The sequence below is a fragment of the Agelaius phoeniceus genome, chromosome 5 (assembly GCF_051311805.1).
Source record: "Agelaius phoeniceus isolate bAgePho1 chromosome 5, bAgePho1.hap1, whole genome shotgun sequence".
Lineage (NCBI taxonomy): Eukaryota > Metazoa > Chordata > Aves > Passeriformes > Icteridae > Agelaius > Agelaius phoeniceus.
Genome location: NC_135269.1, coordinates 61,553,079 through 61,577,555, shown reverse-complemented (window position 1 = coordinate 61,577,555; position 24,477 = coordinate 61,553,079). Strand labels below are relative to the sequence as shown.

The 24,477-nt window shown below is 37.6% G+C and overlaps 1 protein-coding gene across 15 annotated transcripts in view; it reads left to right on the top strand.

Moving 5' to 3' along the window:
* MAGI2 (membrane associated guanylate kinase, WW and PDZ domain containing 2) overlaps positions 1 to 24,477 on the top strand; it is a 702,121-nt gene that overhangs the window by 645,542 nt on the left and 32,102 nt on the right. For 11 of the 15 annotated variants that reach the window (XM_077179136.1, XM_077179134.1, XM_077179135.1 and 8 more), the window contains 4 exons: positions 6,551 to 6,736; positions 10,368 to 10,545; positions 12,935 to 13,175; positions 15,066 to 15,209. In XM_077179136.1, the coding sequence (XP_077035251.1) occupies positions 6,551 to 6,736; positions 10,368 to 10,545; positions 12,935 to 13,175; positions 15,066 to 15,209 (749 nt within the window). The remainder of the gene's footprint in view (positions 1 to 6,550; positions 6,737 to 10,367; positions 10,546 to 12,934; positions 13,176 to 15,065; positions 15,210 to 24,477) is intronic. The other 4 variants (XM_054631283.2, XM_077179138.1, XM_077179133.1 and 1 more) reach the window with 1 other exon arrangement.

Genomic DNA, 24,477 nt, shown 5'->3' with positions numbered 1-24,477 from the left:
GTTACATTTGGTTTATGGGCCTGCCTTTCCTGTGCAGAAATTTTCAAGATATTAAATGCTGGTTTTTTACTATTGATAGACACAGAGTAAGGGCAGACTACAGCCATAATTAGGAAACACACTATTTTTTCACATTTTGTGATGGGCAGCACTGTAGTAGCTGTCAGTTATTTGGATCCAGCCTTTAGATATGAATGTCATTTTACCTTACTGGTACTTGCTTAACCATCCAATTCTTGTGGCACGCTTATTTTCCTGTGTCTAAAATGGTTGAAATTTTGTTTCCCGTTTGTCAAAGCATTGCTTGGGATGTTCTCTAATCCAGCACAGGGGATTATCTTGCACTGAACTGCAGTTCTGATGTGGGGAGATCAGGAGTTGAAAACGAATGACAAGGATTGAATGAAGAGATTTTACAGGGCAAAGCAGGGGCATAGAAAAGGTCAACCATGCTTCAAAACTGTATCAGTAAAAAGAGATAAAGTGGATAAATAAAGAGCTGTGCTTGAGTGGTATATCCAGGAGCAAGTCATTTTGCCTAGAGCAGCACGCAGAGGATCTTGGAGTGCTAAGAGATTAAGAAAAGAAAATACACCTGTCCAGGCTCCTGACCTATTTCCAACGAAAGGATTAACTTCCACTGCCTCTAAAATATACTATTGTGCCTTCTCCCAGATCCTGTTCCATCATTAAAGGGGAATGTGGCTCTCATCCCTTCCCCACATATGAGAAATTATATCTAAAATACTTAAATTTAAGTAATTAATCTACACTATGCATTACATTTAGGGAAGTATTTTTAGGGTATCAAGATAATTTCACTATCTGCAGCCTATGGAAAAGCATTTGCAGACTTCTGGAGGTGATCAGAATGAGATTTCTGTCCCAGAATTTTATGGAGTAAACTTGTTCCTGCCTTCTTCATATCTTCCTGATACTTTTACTTTTTGTCTTTGGGATGCAGCTTCATCTAGAATAAGTACTTGTGATCCCCATTAAATCTCTTAACATCATAATTTTTTTAGAGAGAAACCATGTGTTGTAAACAGACCTTGTTAAATTGCAACTTCCAATGAAGTTGGAAAACTGGCAATATTTCCAGGAATTTCACTGTAGCAGGTACTGTCAATTAGCACAGTTATAAAGTGTAAACAAACTGAAAATACAGACCTAATCAATAAAAAATTTTCAAAAAATTAAAGACTTTGCATACTTGTTATGATCTTCCTCCTGCTTTGCAAAAGAGGAGTTGTAGATTTAATTTGTCCCTACACTGCATGTGCCAGTGCCTGCTGGATTTTGAAAACAGGATAAAACAGAGTCTAATGAAAGAAGTTTCTTTCATTTCTCAAAACATGCAGTCTTAACTAAAAAACATAAATCCAAGATAAGCCTCTGCTGACTGCAGAAACCAGCATTCTGAGTAAGTCCCATTCAGCCCAGAATTTCTTTAAACTCCTTACAGTTTAGAGATAAAAACCAGTTTATTGATCAGTGATAGCTGTGTGATCTGAGTGTTTGTGCAGCAATTTCACCTCTGCTTTTCCTGGGTAAGATGGTGGTTAGGGACATAATTTTATGTGACCAGTCTTCAAATTCTAAAGGATACAGAGCTTTGGAAATTAGGATGTCTGTCTACCCCATCTAGGAGATTTTTGGAGCATAGCAGTGAAAACCCACCCACAGTGTGCATCCCCCATGGAAGATATTTGCAGTTTGTGGGGCAAGGAATCTGGATTCCCATTTCTATACCTGAGTATAGGAAAGTGAGGAAGGGTTCCTTTGATTTAAGAATGTTTATTTCAATAACTCTATTCCTTCCTCTACTTTCTTGCAAAAGCAAAAGACTTGAGGTCTTGGAAGAGTAAGTATCATCACCACTATTACTCAGGTTTGAACTGTTCTGCCTCTTCAGCTACAAAAGCACACTTTCTAAGTATGTTTATGAGACAGTAAAACTTGCAACTGAAAGAAATTTCTATGTGATTTAGTTTCTCAAATCAACATAAGCAATTATCATAGTGAAATAACCTTAAGGGGTCAAAGAGGTTTTTAATATCATCAAAATACATTGCTGCAGTTTGCAGGCATGAAATATTCAATTGTCTATTTGATATTTTTTGGAGATAAGTAATGAAGGATCTTAACTGCATTACTCCCCTCTCTAGATGATTTCTGTCCTCCAGAAATATTCCAGTGTATTCCAGTTATTTCAAAGAAAAAACACTGTGAATTTTCTTAGCAAAACCCATCAAGAGAACCAAGGTTTTTCTAGGAATTCCACAGGGCTCACTTTACTGTCATTAGAAGCATTAATTAAAGTCTGTAAGTTCCATTATTTCTTAGATCTTCAGCTTTCTAAGGTATGTGCACTCCTTCCCACTTAGCTTTCTTAGGCAAGCAAATATGCTCCATATCAGCACAAAATGGGATGCTTCCATTCATAGATTCATTAATCTTATAAAGAAAAAGGATTATTTTCATATGCAAGTATGCAGAATGCATACTATTTCTATTTTCCAAATAAGTGTCACATAAAATATCCTATCCATATCAGGAAAATATTTTTTTAGCCCTGATAGAAAGTCCACCATACTCAAGTTTTCAGAAATTTAGATTTTTCTATACCAATGAAATTACAGGTGTTCATATTTAATATATTCTTCCAATTAAAATCTGATGTGCTGGAGCCTGCCAGTTGAATTAAAACCTTTGCATGTTTAGAGAATTGAGAATATAATAAATATTCATTTGATCACTGTGTAACATTGAAAAGGACAGCTGGCTCAGGAAGGCTCATTTGCTTGGCTTACAGTCTATATCTGTTAACATTAGAAAACATTGCAAGAATTTATCTGCTAGAGGGTTTTAATAGATAAAGTAGAGGTTTGATTTTTTTTTTTTTCCCCTTAACTGATACTTTTTGACATTTAGCTACTATATAGAGGGGAAAAACTGCCCCTCCAGAAGGTTGCCCCAAATTCTCTTTTGCAAGGCATAGACAGCGAGTTCATGGACAACTCCTTTGTGCAGAGGCTGTTTTCTGCTTCTGACTTCCATGCTTCCCTTCTCTGAACCTTTGTGAGTTCATTGCTATGATTTCTGAGATGAGGATACTGAAGCAATTAGCAATACCAAAACTTTAGGTGCACAGCATTAAATAGCAATAGTTTGTTTCACTTGTTACTCTTTTAGAACTCTTAGAGTCATATTGACTGTTTTAATGAGTTTATTTTTTTAGACAAGTAGGCACACATTTCAAGGTCTCTTGAGTGATAATAATTAATTTAGGGCTCATCACTTCTTAATCTTAGGCAGGGTTATTTTTTCCTTACTTGCATCATCTTGCATTTCTTTTCATGAAATTCTGCCGTCTGCCATTTCTGTCAACCCATTCCCTACTGACAGTTTACAGCCCTTCCACACTTGTTTTAGATGTGACCTTTCTGAACAATAAAAATTGTCCATTATGGAAATTCACAGTGCATTTCCACCTTTGCTCCTTAGCTTTTACCTCATTAATCCCCTATGAGAGTTGCTCCTTCTTATCTCTTCAAAGTAAGAATTTCACCACCAAAGGCTCTCTCTAAAAATTGAAAGTTTTCTAACGTATTTTAACATGGGGGTTTTTTGTGAACAACCTACACATCAGATAATCTGTGTCCCTTAGAAGAATTCATGCTTGTAAAAAAAAGCCCTAAATAAATCCTGTCTTCCCAAGGAAGCATTTGGGACCATGGCAGCCAGGATATTGTGGCTTAGGAGGGCTCTCAGGCAGAGTTCCACTGGGAAGAGAAGCAAAGAACAGAAACTCCTCAGGATAATATTATCCTGAGAGGGAAGGAGCCAGGAGATAAATGTCTCCTTATATTATCTAGAAATGTGCATGAACCAGTTTCTGCTGCGTGGCCATGAGCTCCTCTAGTAAGTGCCTAGATTTGCCCATAAAGCCCTATAGAGCATAGCAGTGTAACCTTGAATCCAACAGAGATTCAGATTCCTTCTGCACAGTTTTCCCACACCCTACTTTGCAGCAAGATCAAATGGCAACATATGGCACAGTACAGCCTGAGAAGAGGAGCATTAAATCCCCAAATAGCAGAGTGGAGTAGAAAAGGTACCTTGACAGACACCAGCTTTTATCTAATGGTCACCTACTGTTGATCCTTTCATAACACAACAGAATGAAGGGAGTTCAGGGGTACCAAAACATTTAGAGTAGGTATCTTTATCAGGAAGGTGAGGACCATTAGGCTTAAAGGGAAGAAGAAAAGAACACCAAGTTCCTCCTCTTTCTCCCTCCCTTCCTTTGTCTCAGGATTTGGATCTGAGCTGGAGTCTCGTGGCTCTCCCACCTCCAGCTTCAGTTTCAGCAGACATCTCAAACATGCAGACATCTGCTCTATTCACTTGGCAGGTACAAGAAGTCCAACAAAAAATTTTTCTGCCAAATTAATAGGACTTCCCACCCCCCTACACTCCCACACCCCTTACTACTGAAATGATGTCTCTACTTAAATATTTAGGCTAGCAAAAACATCTTTAGGTATAGAAATGGCAAGCATGGAAATTTTAGTTGTGGTATCTCTACCATATTTCCCCTTCTTTCTTAGTACCAAAATTCTTACTTTTTTACATTAGACAGTCTCATTTTCAGATCTCCACTGATATGCAGTCAAGACGTGACAATTTCAGAAAGATCTTTTATTACATTTGCCAGAAACAGGCAGATTTTAGTATTAGTTTAAGTCATTCTTGCTGATGCTTTAAGAATAGATTTGATGAAAAAAGCTCTTTGTAAACATAAACTGTTTAAGAGTCAAATTACTCTTTTATTTGTTTGCTCACTGATATGTATGTATTAGCAGTTATATGTCTTCATTAAGGGTAAAATAAACACAATTTTTGTAGAAAGTGTAGCTATACATATTAAATCTGTTTTAAAACATAGAAATGTTTAGACATTGTAACATTAATTCAGTGCTTATTTCCTAAGCAACAATGCATTTCTGAAGTACATTTTTTGTGTCTGTGGTAGTAAAGTTTTATTAAAATTAAAATGTTTTAATTTATATTCATGCCTGAACCATAGTGGTAAAGAAGCACGCACTTTGATTATGGCTTGCACTTCAGAGTACTCACTTATATTTTCAGTGTTCCAAAAATTAATTTTTAACACTGTAAACACTTACATCCATACTAGAAACAAAAGTATGTTTATTGAGGTATTGAGGTATTGAGTCTATTGTGACTTTATATCAGATGGGTTAGTCACCAAAACCTTCAGTAAAAGTTTATAAGGGTGCTGAGAAATTTCTTCTGCAGCAATGTATTCTGAACATGTCCTGTTAGAGCTTTGGTTTATATGAGCATTGATAGCCTAGATATTTCCCAAAAAGTGTTTGAACCATCTTTTCTTTCATTTTTCCAAGTTCTCTGCAGATAATTAAATGTTAAGGTTATACTATTTTTGAAAAAAGAAGCACATTGGTTTTAATACCAATTTAAAGGTGGATAGTGAGGCTGAGCTGCCTTGTGCTGTTTCCCAGGACTGAAGTGTGGGACTGCAGAGGAATACTCAAACACCATTAGGATATTAATAGACTATGTAGTCATTTAATTGTGATAAGCATATTTATGAGTAGTTGGGAGAAAGAAAAATAGCATGCTCTTTGGGGAGCCTAGAGAAAATTCTCAGCTATAGCATATGCATTTGGTTAAAAAACAGAAGATAATAGAGTACAAACACTGTCAAAAAATCAAGAACAATATTTAGAAAATTTAATGGAAAATGAGAGAAGAGACAAAACAAGAGCATGGATGGAGTAAACAGAAAGGTGAAAAACCACAGAGAAGAGCAAAAGGAGAAGCTTTGTTCTGTAATGTTTTGAGAAGAGGGCTGAGATGTTTTGATGTAGCACATGTTTGTGTACTCATAGCTAACTGTCAATTAAATTCTATTCATTTATTATTAATACCTAATTAGAGAGCTGCACATCTCAATAAATCTTCAGTATTATTTCTACTTATCAATAAACACATTTGAATGGAGGAGAACAATTTCATGTACATTTTCAGTAACATTTTCAGTAACAATTTTTTGTTTATAAAATAAATAATATTTTTGGTGCCTCTATTGCAACATAAAAATAAAGAAATTCTGTAAAACGGGAGGTGGGAGACAATTTATGACTGCTACTTATTGTATAAATTTATACCCTTTCCCTGTTTTAATGCCTTATTGTTTCCCTGATCTGCTTATTATGTTGTTTCATGCCAGGTTTGCAAAATAGCTGAATTATAAACTTTGGACTTCATATGTATATGCCATGTTATATATTCATCTGGATTCTGAATTTTTAGTGAAAAAAACACAGCACTGTGTTACTGCAAATGACATTGCATAAGAATTTATTTTCTTATATCTTTTACACAAGCTGCTTTTTAATTCATATAAAACTTCCTTCTAAAATGAACTAATTTTCTTTCTTTTGTGAACATCACCACTTGTTTCAGCATATGCTAACTGTGTCTATTGTCTCTTGTCTAGCTGTACCCCACAAAATCGGGCGGATAATTGATGGAAGCCCTGCGGATCGCTGTGCAAAACTTAAAGTTGGAGACCGGATCTTAGCTGTGAATGGCCAGTCTATTATTAACATGCCTCATGCAGATATTGTGAAGCTAATTAAAGATGCAGGTCTCAGTGTAACTCTTCGCATCATTCCTCAGGAGGGTAAGTCAATGGCCCTTAAAGACAGGAAGAAAATTTTAAGTAGCCTCCAATTAGCTTAAATTATGTCACCACTTGAAAGAGCATCTTTTGTTCTCCTTCCTCCGCTGTAATGTGCAGCACACCAGAATTATGAGCTTAGAACTAGCTCAGCTAGGATCTGAATTCTTGAAAAGGTTTCCAGTTGTGAAAGGGGTATTTAAAGCAAACCTGAAGAAATCTGACAGAGAGAGAGAAAGAGGATGTTAAGGTCTTTTGCAAGAATTGTCTTCTACATGGAAAAGCACTCTACAAGAAAGCCAAGTTTTGAGTTCATTCCCTTATATCTTGCTATAAGCCAAGCCAAAGTTTGACAAAGTGATTCACAAGAGACTGCAATGGTTGTCACCAGGCATGATCAGCTACCAGCTACGTGTGACAAAAAGTGATGTGCAGGAAGAGTTCAGATTTGGCAGCTTCCTCCATCACTATCACATAGTGATACATCACTGTAAATGCACAAGGCAGGAAATAACTGAACCCTAAATTATCTCATTTTTAGGGTGAGGATAAGGGGATAGACTCATTATTCTGGTCATTGCTCCACATCTAATCAGTGAAGATCTTTTGATGTTGGTTCCTTGAGGTTTGAGGTTGATTTCAGGGCTCTTTTTAGTTTAACAATGTGCTGCACTGCTGCATGAATTGTACGACATTAATGAGACCGTGTCTTTATATCTCAGCAACAAATACCAGCAGAGCTGGGAATGACACACAGAAAGTAATGGAATTACTAATGATCCATAGCCCAGTTTGATGACCTTCACCTTATGCTGCTGCATCCAGCAAGGGGGACAGGGAAATTGTCTGACACTGGTCACAGACTGCAACTGTGGAAACTCATCTACTTTGTTAAATGAATTCAGTGAAGGGAAAAACAAAAACGTACACACATTTAGAATTCACATCAATTAGCATCCTTGTAATTACTGGAGGTCAGCTTTACAGCATCTAAAACAAGTGTGATACTTCATACAGTCCATGAAGTTTGTTTGAGCCTCTCTGGTATCCAGGTTAAGTAACATCATTAATAGTTTAGTGTTAGAGATGGATACATTAAATTAGAAAGAAAGCAGAGGTGCAGCTGAGTTGCAGTATTACAAGATGTTCTCAGGTGTTAGTGGTGAGAAATTATCTGTGCCAAGCAACAGCTTCCCTGTGTGACTGTGTGACATTGGTCACCTCCTTTGCCTTCTGATATTAGCTTCTCAGCTTAGAAAAATTGGTAAAAAATCTAATACCTCTGTAATATACTTTCAGGTAAAAAATACCATATAAATGCAAAGCAGTTTTAGAAGCAGCTCATGATTTGACCAGTTCATCCATAGTTATGAGAGTAATGTAGAAATGAGGGACAACATTTCCAATCTTCCTCTCTAAAACTTGCAATACAAAGGAGACTCACAGATGCAAGATGGGAAATTACAGCCTTAAGCATAGTAATTACACAGACAAGTATTGCTTATGCCTGCATAAGGAGTGTTTTAAGTGCAAATATACAAGCTTTTTTTGACAATTAATCCTAAATTGAAAATATTTTCAATAAAGTAGCCAAAATTTTTATAATAATTGTGGGCATAAATTAGATAAGTAGAGAATATGCACCCATAGGGAAAAACTCACACGTTAAAAGTTTAAAAATAAACCACATAAAAATTAAAACTAGATTCAAATGTAAAATTAGGCAAGATCTGTATCATGTGTAGCTATTGCTGTTAGGGATGCTCAGCCATATGTGTGTGTCCATTTTGTTTGTTTTACACCATGCCACACTGGCCTCACTCCTTCTGTTGCAAGGAGGAATAGCAAAAACATGTTTGCCTTTGCTGTTGATAATGCAGGAACTTCTGCAGTGCTCTGTCCTCCTGTGGGCAGAGTCTTTCTCATGTATGCATCCTAATAGGTAAATGGTGAACAGGACTAATGTGTTGGAAGAAATACATTTGATATGAGCTCAGTACCAAAGGAGTCTCCCCCCAAGTCCAGCAGGAAGCTGAATGAAGATTGGCATCTTTTATTTATAGCAAAGCAACAAAACCATATTTCCTATGCCAATCTCTCTGACTTTTTAAATTTTATGTTGTTTGGAAAGAATGATTCTGGTTTTCTGCACTGTTCCTATTTGGAAGCTTAGTCATTTGACATAACACAGTGAAATAAAATATTAGTTTAAATGGTTAGAATTTTTTGAGATTGAGTTTACTGTTTTACTGTTCACAGTCCCCAAAAATTTAAAGACAAGAAACTCTTGATGAGCTCAAAGACAGCAGGACCTAATGTGTTCCTAACACTAAACACCAGTGTGTTAGCTTTTGTGACAGGTCTATCATCCCAAACAGTGGAAAAAGCAGTAAAATATTCATTCTCTCAAAATGAATTTTTTTTCTAAATGGAAAGCATTTCAAATATCTTGTAGCTGTGCTAGGGCACATGAATGACAGGGAGGTCATTCAGGACAGCCAGCACAGCTTTATCAAGAGTAAGTCCTGCCTGACCAACCAAGTGGCCTTCTACAATGGAGTAACTACATCAATGGACAGCAATGGGCAAAGGAGGAGCTACAGATCTCACCTATCTGGACCTCTGCTAGGCCTTTGACATGGTACCCACAGCATCCTTCTCTCTAAACTGGAAAGAGATGAATTTGATGAGGGGACTGTTCAATGGATGAGCAGGTTGAGGGAGGTGATTCTGCCGCTCTACTCTGCTCTCATGAGACGTGGCCTGGAGTTCTGACCCCAGCTATGGGGCCCTCTGGACCTGTTGGAAGCAGTCCAAAGGAGGTCATGAAGATGATCAGAGGGCTGGAGCATCTCTCCTATGAGGAGAGGCTGAGCAAATTGGTGTTGTTAAGCCTGGAGAAGACAAGGTTCCAAGGAGACCTTACTCTGACCTTGCAGTCAGAAGGGGGCTTATAAGAAATATGGGCATAGACTTTTTGGCAGGGCCTGTTGTAATTGGACAAGTGATCTTACAGCTTTTAACTAAAAAGGGGCAGATTCAGACAGACATAAAAAAGAGCTGTTTTTTGTTTTTTTTATGATGAGGGTAACCAAACACTGCAACACTGGTAACAATCCTGGAACAGGTTGCCCAGGGAGGTGGTAGATGCCCCATCCTGGCATTCCTGTCAAAATTCAAGGCCAGGTTGGACAGGGCTCTGAGCAGCTTGGCCTTGTTAAAGATATCCCTGTTCATTGCAGGGGGATTGGACTAAACAATCTTTAAGTGTCATTCCAACCCAAGCTCTTCTGTGACTCTATGATTCTATCATTCCATCATTCTGTGATCAGGAATTTTATGCTTTAAAAGAATATGTGAAATGTGGAAGCAATTTCCCTTGTTCAATTGTGTTTTAAATAATGACAGTGTCAACCAGAATTATAGAAGTCACCAAGATTTCGGATCCCACACACTATCAAAAGGAGACCATTAGGTTCAAATGTCTTAAAATCTAATTATAACCTGAGAGAGTAAAAGCGACAAAGCATAAATTTGCCGACGTAGCATGTGACCAAAAATTATTATTGTGTACCTTTGCCCTTTATTAAATGCTGCACTGTGACAGGTCTTTAATCTCCATGTCCCCATGAAGCAGAGCTGAACAGCCCAGCCTCGGCCCCCAGCTCGGAGAAGCAGAGCCCCATGGCCCAGCAGCACAGCCCCATGGCCCAGCAGAGCCCCCTGGCGCAGCAGAGCCCCGTCGCCCAGCACAGCCCCGTGGCACAGCCTCCGCCTCCACAGCCCCTCCAGCCACAGGGACACGAAAACAGGTTCTGCACTTCCTCATTTCTTCTATTTCTTTTTTTTTTTTTTTTTTTTTTTTTTTTTTGCCCCTTGTATGTCAGTCTGGAGTCAGGAAGATATTTTTTATGGTGGGTTTAATCTCTGGTGAATCATTTACCAGCCAATTTCTTGTGTGTAATTTATGCGTGTACGTTAGCAAATTTATCTATGATGGAAATCAAATGGTAGGGGGACAGAAATTTTGTGGCCAGCTGTATTAAATGCTGTTTATAGAAAAAGCACACACACAGACTGCGGGATGATATAAGTTTCTGTGACCTCCAATCAACACTATTTAGTCTTTGTATTATTTTTTAGCGTGTTAAACAAGGCTGATTACACTGACTGTCTTTATGCTAATCTTCCATAACCAACACGTATCATCAAGATCCTCTTCCCCAAAGGATGCTAGCTACAGGATTGCAACTCTTCTCTTCTGAAAATACATGAGTTCACTTGTGATTCACACACTACACCCTCTAATTCTCCTTGCTTAACAGATGTAGTACTTTCACTTGCCCAGAATTATTTTCTTTCAATTAGTCATGCAAGGAAAATTACTTTGCCTTATATTTTATTGAGTACTTTCTCCAAAAGTTATCACCTCCTAGACCACATATGTTTCTGACAAAATTCAATACAAAGTTTTCACAAAAGTCATTTTGTGCTATTGGAAGTCACTATTAAATATCTGTTAAATTGGGAATTTTCAGATGGCAGCAGCAAATGATATTAATTAAAGTTCCAGAAAGAAATTCTGTAGTAATTTTACTGAAAAGTGTAAGCTCTAATTGCTCATGTCACCATTTACATATTCAGCAAAAATTACAGTGCCTCCATCTGTGAATAAAAACATCATCTTCTGATATGCAGCTGTGGCCATATATTGGGCACCTGCCTAGAGATGACTCTTATTTCAAAAAAAGGTCAACTCTTGCTAGTTCACACAGTATTATTTTTCACTAGATTTCATAAACTACATTACAGCTTGTTTGTATAGCCACATACATTGTTTCTTTACCAAAATATATCAGACAATTTGAAACATTTTGATTCAGATTACCTTTGTATATATAAATCAACATAATCAAAAACAATGCTGTCATTTTTTTCAGAGTGTAATTTTCAAAATCTCTTTCAAAGTCTGTATGCATCTCTGTGTCTGTATGTGTCCATGGACAGACATGGTCACTCAGTTGACTGAAAACTTCCAGTCCATTATTAAAGCAGAATTTGAAATGTCTATTTCCTATATAGGAAATAAATATTTCCTTTGGCACCTAAGGAAGAGTGTAAGAACATCCACTCTGTGAACATTTTTGTTAAAATATAACCTTAACCACTATTACAGAATTACCTTGCTAAAAGTGTTCAGGACCTTCTTTGTGCCTCTTTGGTACACCACATGGCTGAGGTAGGGAAGTTTGCCATTAGGAATGTTCTTTACTTCGCCCTGAAGTGCCATTATGTGCTGATTTCCATGTGCTAAGGGAAATTCCCATCTGAAAAAAGTAAATAACTAGGCACTGTATCTCAGAAAGTCACATTTTCTTTCAAATTTTAGGACCCATCTCCCTCTACCCATTTCCCAGCTAAATCAATATTTTACTTGTTATTAATTCCTCATAACCAAATTTGTTTTCTTTTCACCTTGTGTTATTTCTGTGCATAACTCCTGACATGAATTTACTGACATAGCTTTTAACCAGATAGCATCATAGGGAGTGTATAATAAAAATAATTATAAAAATAATTATAAAATAATTATATTTTAATAATAATACACATTATAATAAAAATAATACACATTATAATAACAGATGTTATATCAAAGAATATCTTTTATTAAAAAGATAACAGCTAAGACAAAGAATTTTTCCATTTTTAACCTTAAGAAGCTCATAATAATACTTTATGTCGATGAAAGAGGATATACACTGGACTGATCTTCCATTTATTCTATAGAAATATTAATTTTGGAAAAAAACACTTTATGAACTTGGTGAATTATTTTGTAGTGAGTATAAAATGGGTGTTTTCACATGCAGTTTCATCTTCAAAATAGGCAAAGTGGGAATCAAGATGCTTTTTTGTTCCTGTCCCTTTGAGTCCAATCCTGATCTCACTGATACAAGCCGGAAAATTGCACAGTACGACCTCAGGGAAAATTGCTTATGCCCATGTTTCAAAAGTGCTCACTGTTTTCAGCTGCCTCGACTATTTACCCCTGAGAGTTTTGCTTCCCTGTGAAAATCTGTTCCATGCAGTTTTGCAGCCAGGCAGCTGGCTCTCACTCCTCCCTCACTATTGCATGCAATGCATGTTCCTCATGAGGTCTGCTGCTCTCTGAAGCTGAACCATTGTTGCCTCCCTCAGCTACAGGTCAGAAGTAAAAGCCAGGCAGGATGTGAAGCCCGACATCCGGCAGCCCCCGTTCACGGACTACAGGCAATCCTCCACGGACTACCGGCAGCCCCCGCTGGATTACCGGCACCCGCCAGTGATGGATTACCAGCAGCCCCCGCCGCTGGACTACAGGCAGCCCCCGCTGATGGACTACAGGCAGCACTCCCCCGACACCAGGCAGTACCCCCTGGCCGAGTACAGGCAGCCCCAGGTACAGGCAGAGGTTGGGAAGGATGAAAGTTTGACAGGAAAGTCTCACAGATGTGTATGCGTGGCAGAAAGATTTTTTTTGAATGTAGAATGTGAAGAAGGAATACAAATGAAAGCAGGTTTTGATATAGAAGGAAAGAATTGCTGAGCCAGTCTTACTAGATAACCAAGGAGGCAAAGGGTGTGTTAGTTAGAAGGGGTTTTTATGGCTTAGAGCAGAGGATAAACCCACCTCAAACAAGAAGATGTTTTTACCAAGCAGAAAGATAGCACAGGCAAACACGTCAGCAAATGCTGCAAGTAGAAAAAAGTTCTCAGAATTTTCCACTGCAAGAAAACTGAAAAACAACTTCTAGCTTAAACTGTAATGTACTAACTTGTAGTGATTGGAGAATAATAACATGAATATGGTAATTGTAGTAATTATGATAGGGCTATAGATAAAGGTTAAGGTATAGATTGGTTCTACTGTATTAAGATGCTCAGCAAAGAAAAGTCTATAATGCATTGTAACCAAAACCAAAGGGTCTCCAGGGCTGCCTGCAGCTGGAGCTGACAGCTGTGGGCACAGGCTCTGTCACCCACCACCCTGGACTGCTGTAACTCTTGGATGGAATAAACTGCATTGTGGAGAGCTGCATGGAGCCCCATATCCCTCATTCAGGCTCTTACAGGCAGACACGCCCAGAGCTCCCCTACCCACATAGAAAGCAGCAGGGTCTGTAGGGACAGGTCGTGGATGCTGGTAAGGAAGATGCCACTATGGAAGGAAAAGACACATTAAAGGGTTTTACTCTGAGTTACTACTTGTCTGTAGAGAAAATTACTTCCAAACCATTAATATTAATGTATTAATATGTGTGATCTGTAAATTAACATTACATTTATAATTGCGTGACTGGAATGTTAAATAAATGCCATTTTTAAGGTACTAGAGTGTTGAAATAAAAATTCTAACATAAAAAGCCTTTTCATCAGCAGAGGAATTTTTTCATTCTTGGCATGTATTCATTCATCAGACAGAGAGTGTTCTTAGGTCAGACGGCATTTCTACAGCATTCTTGAAAATTAAGATTTTATCTAATCTGAATAAATAAATAAAGGAATGAAAATCCTGGCTGATAAAATTAAATTTCTGTTGGTAATAGTCTGGATGAGTAGAAACTAGCCCATGCAACTATTTTCTTTGACATCAAGCATGATCTGACAAATTCAAAGCGATGATGAGTTAGATGAAGAGTTATGGTACCTTAGACAAGACTCTTCTGATGACAGATATTTACTGACAGTTTTGAAGGTTGAGGATTTAGCTGAAAGTTCAGACTTTAAAAAAGACCTTCCTTTCTCCTTACATAAAGTCAGGAAAGCAGAGGTCAAAAAGTATTAAACAGGAGACTGCAAATGGACACTATATGCCAGAACCATGTATAGGTGGTTTGTATGTCCATATTTTCAAAACCAGACACATAAACCATAGCAAGAAAAATACTGAAATTCCTAAATGGGATCCAGAGAACCCCATGAAAATATTGTGCATTTCAGTATCTAAATAGCAAATCTCTATCCCCATGTGCATACCTTATTAGATGCTTCTTAGCATCTACAGAGATGCTTGGGTTGGCTCTTTCCCAGCACCCCCAGTTTTAATTCTCTAATCAGTAGACTGCTCAACCCAAGCTTTTATTTTCTGCTACTCCCATGGATCTTGCACTCTTGGCTGACAATGGATCAGAAGCTACATCACAATTTCCCTCCCTGACCTCTCTCTGGACCTTTGCTTATATCAAGTGGATCAATACATTTTTGAAGAGATCAATTTTAAAGTTTTCTTGAATGCATACCACAATGCCCATATAGTTAATTGGCTTTCATTTTGTATTTGTCTGTACAGGACTTTGATTATTTCACCGTTGATTTGGAGAAAGGAGCCAAAGGATTTGGGTTTAGTATTCGAGGAGGAAGGGAGTACAAAATGGATTTGTATGTGTTGAGGTTAGCAGAAGATGGACCAGCAGTAAGAAATGGAAGGATGAGGGTGAGTAAAATACATTATGACATTTTTTTTTACATTCACAGATATGTTTGGTGATGGAGTCAAAGGGAAAGCACTTTTTTCACCTCTGATCAGGTTTTAAAAAATAATGCCAAATGCCTCTTCTAAAATAAGCTCATTCTGTAGGGGCTCAAGAAATTAGTTGATACATATAGTACATCCCTGTCGTTTCTTCAAAAATAAATGTATTACTTCTGACTGATAATACCTTTTACCATGTTATAAATTTTTGTCATTATTATTTTCACTCTTATCTTAAGCAACTTAAAAATGTCAGACGAAGTTTGGTTTTTCTTAGACAGTAATAATATAATTAACATTTCGGTCTCTAATCACAAAAGCAAAGTGATCACTATATGATATGTATTAGATAACTATGAAACCTAAGACCTCATCTGTGTTAACTAATTTAAGCAAGTTGTCTTTGTATTGTTTGCTAAATTTGTTCATTGATCTTAACCTTGTTTGTAGGGATCACGATCTTAAAAAAAAGCAAACACACAGTCTGTATAGGAAAAAAAAACCTAATCAAAAATAGAGACATTTAATCAATCTGTCCAGTTATGATAAAGACAAGTTATAAACTCATCCAGAGCTGCTGATACTTTGCAGAATTGTGAGTACACAAAAAGGAGAAGGAAAGAACATAGGCGAGACTACCAAGAGTCAACATAAAAAGTTGTTTATGTGTCTAATTAGTGCAGTCACGTTCAACCAATGTTTAATTTCAAAGATGGGCAATGAAAATTGTATAGTGGTAAGAACAGATTTTACAAATGTCATGGTTGTTACACTTATTCCGTTTCACAGTCTAAACAATCTGATCAAATTTGATGTCTCACTGAAAGAGCACTGTCTTTCTGGGTATAGCTCAGGAGTTTTGCTGTGCTTCAAGTGACTTGGTAGAATTTCAAACTCAGCTAGTCCTCAGCTGTATCATGGAGTGCAAGCCCCTGGCACTGGCAGCAGCAGCAAAAGCAGTCCCTGTGTCAGGAAAGCCAGTGTGGCAGGCAGGCAACTTGTAATGGAGGTATACTCCCACTGCATTTTTTGTGTGAAATACAGGTGATTTCATGCTGCAGCTGGAACTTTAGCTTCAGAATATCTTCTCTGGTCTTCATTCTTTCTTTTATTTTAGTATTATCACTGTCTGTTGCTCTTAGTGAGAAGCCATATGCAAGATGTACATTAGTAGCTATAATGTGATTAGAGACAGAGAAAAAGCTGTGCTTTTAATAAGCTCTGGAATCACATGTTTGGAAACATATGGCTAAGAATACAGAAAAAAATAAAATAACAGCTTTGAAGAAGGTTCATTTCAAATAATAATCTGTATTAGGTAGAAAATGAACATTAAAATCTGTGCATCATTTAAACAAACTAATACTAAGGAATGAAGTTAGATTATTCACTTTGTGAATAGCCAAAATATAGAAAGTATTTAACATGAATAGGAGTTGGTGGTTTTTTTAATTGCACTAGGAAAAGTTCTGCATGCTTTAAGGAATATTGCTAATATGGTTTCCGAAACATCTTGGTTTAAAACTTTTTCATTGTAGTGGCCACAACAGATAGCCTAACATAAGAAGTGTTATTCTGACCAGATAGCTATAATTGGGGGGGTTTTCTCCCTTGTAAAAGCATCATTCTTTGGAACCAGTTCTACCATGCATCCTTGTCACTGAGTGTTCTTTTTTGTTCTCCTGCCTCACAGACATTTTAACCTGACAAATGGGTTTGGAAGGTGAAAGATTCTTATATTCAGTGACCTGTGACTGATGGACAGGAGAAGTTCAAGAAAAAGCTTCAAAACAAAAATAGAAAAAATAGAAGCAAGCAAAAAATAATGTTGAAAGAAATATGTTACATAGGAAGGTGGGCAAAGGAAGCAGAGTTCTGTACCCACATCTCCTTTCCTAAGTTTACATCAGCTGTTACCACTGCAGGTTCATCACACTTCTTGGCTGGTTGTTGCATCTCTGTATCTCTCTGTTTGACAGGTGCAGCTCTACAGCAAAACATGCAAAAATCAGGGCAGTGCTTCTTGCTTTAGATGCCATTGTCCTTAAAGACACAATTCTCTGATTCTAGGCTTTCAGCACTGAGGGTAGAAAACCATGCTTTTGTGAAGGATCTTAATAGAACACTTTCCAGCTAAGAGTCATTCTGATAACCTACTTGTCCCCATTATTGTTTTGCTCGCTGTTTCCTCCTCCTCGAACAGCCTTCTTTAATTTAACTAAAGCTTTACAGAGAAATATTGAAGCAGATAGCACAAGGTGCAGGTTATGCTTATAAAAAAAAACATACACAAGTCTAGCCCCATTCCCACACACGAAATCAAGAAAAGAAAAATAAACCAAATAAGTTGTTGTAAAAAATTGATCATATAATGAAACATGTAACCTGTAGGACACTTAGATGTAACAAGCAAACATATTCCACAAATAACATTTCATTTTCAATCTACATATAGCCAGCAAAAGCCCTGATAAAGACTCAGCCATATTGATACAAAGCTCCCTACTTTACATAAATAAATATAATAATTACCTTAAAGTAATAGAGCTGAAGCTATACTAGTGGTTTTATAAAACTGTATAATTGAAGAAATGAAATCTCAAACTGAAAACCGCTCTAGATGGGAAAGTTAAAGTCTGTATGTTTACTCTATTAGTGGGCACTGCCAAACCACAGTGTTGGAATGAGTCCCAACAGCTATATTCCATGTGGACATGTGTTAAAAAAATCCAGGAGTCCACCACCTCACATTCAAAAGATTCTAAAGTCTAAATACATGTAAAAGTGTTAGGCATTGCAGATGCAGAGGATATTAGAGTAAAACCTGTGATTATAGGAAAACAGATGTAAATAAAGAACTGGAATGGAGCTATCTCTTGTAAAAGAAAAAAGGTAGATCCATTACTGAGGAAGGTAAGTATGGAAGGAGTACAATATGCCAATAATAGCAAAGAGACATTGAACAAGAAAGCAATGATAAAACAAGATTAAGAAAGTGACATCAAAATCAGGACATCCTTATGAAAATTTCAGTTTGATCTTCAGGCTTTTATGAATTTCAGTGAGACTTGTGAGCAGACAGAGAACAGACTCACAGAACAAGCCCAAGAAGTGATGATCTTCCACTGGCCCTGCCAAAACTGTCTGGATTTGTAAATATTGATTTAAGAAAGAAAAAGATTTTATGAAGTTCATTATCACATCACCATTTCCAGTCATAATTGGATTATTATTCTGGTCTCCCTCCCTACTGGGGAAGGCATGCTAGACACACTGTGTTTTTATTGGAAACAAACTCACCAAGGAACACCCCATTTTAGGATTACAAGATCTAAAATAGTCTTTAATTGCACTTCATGACAGATGAAGCTTTCTACTTTGATTTCCTCAGAATTGTTCTGGGAATTGGAAAGGTGGAAGAGCCCTGAGTTGATGCCATACAGAGTTCATCAGTTCTCCAATCCTATTGCTCTTTGACTCAGGGATCCCTTTCTGCCAGCCAGATAGACACAGCATTAAGTCTTGAGATTCAACAAATTATTCCCTTAAAAGCAGGTTTAAACTTTCATGGTCTTGTTACACTTAGTCATGGCACCTTCACATGCACTGAGATTTTTATTTGAGCCCATAGACTCTGCAGAAAGCCCAAGCATATATCTTAATTTAACCTGGATTAAATTAAATCACTAGATATGGGAAGGAAATGCCATCAAAGGACCCAGAGGTCTACAGGAAACTGGTTCTTTGCATACATCCTCTGCCCACGTGGTTGTTAAACTATTCTCAACCAGTGTTGGAGACCCACAGCCATAAGTGCAGCTTCATATAAAATCATATGTCAGATCATACACCACAATTAACTGTGGCAAGACTTTACTGCCATTTATGGTTAAGATATATGGCAGCTCCTCACAGGAGAATGCTGTAAGGGAGAATCTCATCACTACACTGGAAGTAAATACTCACAGTGTATTTTATATAGATATATAAAATTTATGTAATGTATGTAAATAGTGACTTAATTCTGACAGCTGAGCAGGGAGCAAGCTACAGTGGCAAATTCTGAAAAAATCTATTTATGTCTGTGCCCATTAGACAAGGATGTATTAAAATAACCATGAAAAAAGTTTGGAGAATTATTAGTGCCTTTGTTATCTTTTCCCAGACTGGCAGAGGTCTATCAGGATTCCATTTCTCAAGCAATTCTAACATCAGGGAGAACCACTGAAACTAGTTGGTGATGGCAATGTTAAGAATAAAGCTGCAAGGTCCAGTCTCAGAGCAGGACAAGAACATGGCACACACTCTGTCAGTGACAGTCATGTTGAGCTGATTCTGTCACCACAGACAGGGGACATAACACAGACAATGTGGAGCACAGTCCCCACAGCCTTTGAAGATTCAGACACTACGGAAACAATTTTACAGGTCTATTTAGATAAGGTTCATGCTAACTTATATTTTATTCTTGCCTCATGCTGAGGACAATGACTGGCAGAGCTCTGCTTGCAGATCTCTATCCCTTCCTGTCTAAGAAGGAAGGGATAAGTTCCTTACTGCTCTCAGGGGGATTGTTAAGCATGTGTAGTGTTGCTAGACATGAGATAGGATCAACAGATCTCTTATTGCCTTGAATGGTATCTCCAGCAGCCAGCATGTTCATTGAAACCCGTGTCAAACAAAGAGACTGTGGCTGAGGACTGCAAAGGTACAGAATAACATTAAATTCTTGAAGAATGAGGGTGAAATGTGCTTTTTTATAGGCAGTGTACATCTGTGTCATTTTGTCACTTTGTGATCCTTTTTTTGCATCTTCCACAAAAGCCATACATCTCATCTCTGACATCTCTAGTTTCATTGTCTTGTCAACTCATTTTTCTCAGTCCTCATGCACCATTTAGCCCTATCTCCAGCTTCCTCATATCTCCTTATGCTACATTATTTTTCTCATTTTATTGCATATTTTTCTTATATTTTGGCAGGACAGACATCTGAAATCCAGGCAGCAGAATTCTGTATCTTTCATGCTCTGCAATTCTGCTTTGACTCTTCAGTCTTTTTTCCTGTTTGTTGCATTTCTGTGGTTTGCATGCCCCTTTTTTGGTTCAGTTGTACACAGCTGGAGATAAAACCAGGCACAATGGACAGGAGGCTCCTATAGTGTCAATTATGAGCTTCTGTGTTGTTGCATAAGACTCTGTGTGGCCTTGCTTGGTTGTTCCAGCTTGCTGAGTGATCATTGCAGTGATGCTCACACCAGCAACTAATCTATGCTGTGGTCAGGTTCATGGCATTCTGCAAACCAGCACAGTTTGTGTATTTAATAATTTCCCATAATAATAAAGTTCACACCAACCTTATTTGTGGTTATTCAGAAACCTTCATCTACCCACACCAAGAATTATTCCTAGCAGAAGGGGAGAGTTGGGTATCCAATAGCCAAAGGTCAAAAAAGACAGGCAGAAAGAGGGAGTCTGTCTCTTATTTGAAAGGAAACAGAACTAAAGTTTCAAGTCATGGAGGACATAAATATTAAATTTAAAACTACGGTCCAAACCCATGTATGAGCATTTGGCAACATTCAAAACTGACATTTCCCTCTTTGTTTGCAAAACAGAGCTCTCCTATCAAACTCATAATCTGATATTTAAGTCCTCTCTTGAGCCATAAGAGAAATAACTTTGAGTCCCCTTTGAAAAGTCTGGACTCCAGGCTTCTGAGCAGTAGGATGGCCTATAATGGTTGGCTGTAGCTAACTATGTCTCACAGAATTAATTTGTTACCATTAAGACTCCTCAGGCTTCTCAAAGGAGCAGGTGGTATGTAGGCATCTGTGCTCTCTAAATGCAGTACAACTGTGCAGTTTAACAAGGTAACAAAAACCTGTCTCCCTCCAATATGACATTTCCAAACATCTCAAGTCAGGGCACCCTGAAATCACTTAAATTGTTCAGGGTTCAGTGAATAGATAGTCAGAGATGAGTTAATTAGGATCCTACAGTGCTTGGAAAGGCTTTTACACCATGCAAATCAGAAATCTCTCTCTTGTTTCATCACGGTGTTTTTTCCATTTCACATTTCTTTATTCCTAGATGTTGCACACATTTCACTTGGTGTTCATCTAGTTACTTAATCATGGTATCCCTTTTTTGCAGCCCTTGATTTTTAGGTTCTTAGTAGATCAGTCATCTGTTTCCACCAAATAAAGAATCATTCCCTTTCTGAGGCTTGGATGTAATATAACTTCTATAGATACTTTTTAGAAGTCCATATTAACATGTGCAAAATATCCTCATTCTTTTTTAAATTATTTTTCAGTTGCTGTTGTCTTGCATCTCAGAGATGACAAAATCCAGCAGAAATGCCTGGACTACCACAAACCATTTTGTTAGATTCCTACTGTACAACCAAATTTTTGTACCAGAAACCACATGCAGTCCCTGTAGTTTCATACACAGGAACCTTCTAACATTTGTGACTCTGGTCTCCATACATTACTGTTGTATTTCTTCAGTCCATCCGGAGCAAAGTCTTTGCTGTTCTGGATGGACTGAAAAAATACAATAATAATGTAAGGAGACCAGAATCACATCAGCTGTATTCCTGTTGCTAAAGGAATATGGAAAATGGGGAAATATGAAAAGCACTGATCATCAACAGGACTGATTGTTTCCTGTCAGAGACCATCAAATCTAATCAAAGCTTAAAAGAAAGAATGAACAATTTCTTACTCTACATTAAATGGAAACCCTTGAAATCACTTTGCCATGCAGACACCACAATCTGCACTGACTCCTCACTTGTGTAGAGCCTCTCTGAGATTTCTTGTTAATGAAGAGCAGAGCATCTATTTGGGAAGCTCCATCACTGATTGGCCCCACATTAAAGGATGATTTCCTACAGTCTGCAGTGGAAAACACCTAAGGTTGCAATCAGTAAGGACAGTTAGCAAGAAGTAGCTCAGCTCAGCTTGAGAGTGATTAGAGCCAAAATCATTAAAAATAGAGAGAAACAGTTGTCACACAGTAAAGAGAGCAGGTGACAGATACAGACATTTCTTTATCCAATCAAGAAAGCTGCAGCAAGGAAACAGGAAGAATGAAGGAATAGCTTGATCAGTCATGAGTTTTTACAAATGTTTAAGACAATTTCAGCATCCAAAAATGAATGAAAGATTTACCAGGTTAATCTTTAATTTCGGATATAGCATACTTTGGAATCCTATTTTATATTGAAAACAAAGAACAAGACTGACATACTGCTGAGTGACTCATGAAAATCCTCAGGTTCTCCAGGTCCTAAAAAGCAGTGAAGTCTTATGTTCAGAATATTGGAGGAAAGTGGATATTGCTGCTGGGAAACCCCTTTGCAAGTTTACTCTAATCACAGCAAGCACAAATGTAGGAGGAGCAGTGATAGGTTCTAAGAGCCAGAAAGTCCTCTCCATGTGGTGTGCTGGCACAGTAGGGACTCAGCTGCTGAGCCCCTAACATGAGTGAGGGCATGAGAAGGCTGTCAGAAACCTCACTGAAAATTTGGAATATATATAATACTAATATTTAGAATAATCCCACACATCAGGGGCAGAAGTACACCCCAGGAAAATACAGTGCTCCACCCGCAGCAGCTTGGCTAAGGTTTTGTGCACACATCTGGAAGACAAATGCCCACAGTGTGATTCATGCCAGTTAAGCAGCCCATCTTTTCTACATAAGTAGCACTTACTCTTAAAACCTGCAGCATACCTGGCTTACTTTATGCAGTAATATAAATCTTACCTTCATAATAAGCATTCGGTGAATGTCAACACTGTCATTTTATGGAACAAAAAGACAAAGATATTCTTAGGCCCATCCATTTATTCTGTGATTTGTGATCCATCTGAACAGTACAGGAAGATGTTAGCTATGCTTTCCCACCAAACTGCATGTCCCTGTGGGGTAATCTAACTCACACTCCAATTCCCTACTACATTCATCACTGTCCAACCTCACTTGTGGAGAGACTAGGTGTGATTGATCTGAACTCAGAGAATTCAACTGGGATACTCAAGCACATGAGCTGGATGCCAGCCTGTGGCAAGAGGAGCTCAGTGCTGGGTTAGTGTAATTGGCAGAACTCAAGGAAGAATATATTGACATGCAGATATAAAGCTGATCAAAATTCTACTGTCTGCACAACAAAGAAATGCAAACTGAGGCCCTCGAGGATCCTGAATATATTTTGACAGTATAAAAGCTTAATAAATCAAGAGCAAATTAACTGTAGGTGGACTATTATTCAGCATTTCTCCAAAAATCAGTGAGTATTTTTAAAAATTTGTTTGCAGAAAGGTAAGGATAAGGAGTATTCTTCTCACACACTTAATTAAAATCCTTCTTAAAAAAATTTATCCAGTTTGGTACATTCAAAATATCCTTCTAACTCTATGCCTAGTAGCAAAATCTTTCAAGCCAGCTATGAAAAAAAAAAAAAAAACAAGTTAACAATTGTGATAAAAATAGTTAAGTATTAAATTTTAAGACTAAGATACTTAGTTGGCAGGCAGGCATCTTATTTAAATCTGGGGCTTATGGAATATTTATGAAGGTTTTCAGGTCTAAAAAATTAATCAACCCTAACTTAAAAATTAAGAATCAAGTGTTAGGAAACAAATGAGCACACCACATGATGCTGCTCTGATAATTAAATAATTTGTCCAGCAACAGGAGTGACATAGGCATTGACTTCTCTTCTGTGTTTTCCCAAATCACAACAAGTGGAAACTGGGAGAGGTCATCTCTAAAGGTAAAAGGAAAGATCTGAGGCCCATTGCTATGGCCCCAGCCTAGTATCCTCGTTCCAACAAGGACAAGTAAAGGATGCTTAGAAAAGGAATGTAGGACAAGTATGAAATGATTCTTCACTGCATATAACATCCAAGATGCTGTCAGTCAGGGGTTTATATATTTTTCTATGCTGGGACTCAGTGTGAGGACTGTTTTTAACCAGTTATTTGAATGTATTCATGCTTATGATATTCCAGCTATAATGTGTCAATGGATTCCAAGTCAAAGTGCCTTCATTGTTTGGAAAAAAACTCCTTTTTTTGTTTGTAGTTACAATATAATAACCTTACTTCATCATTCTGCATATCATCCTTTATTCTATTGATCTATATCATATACTGAACCTGACCAGTCTATTTCACCTTGCATCAAAAGGGAGCTGTTCTTTACCCCTGACCAGC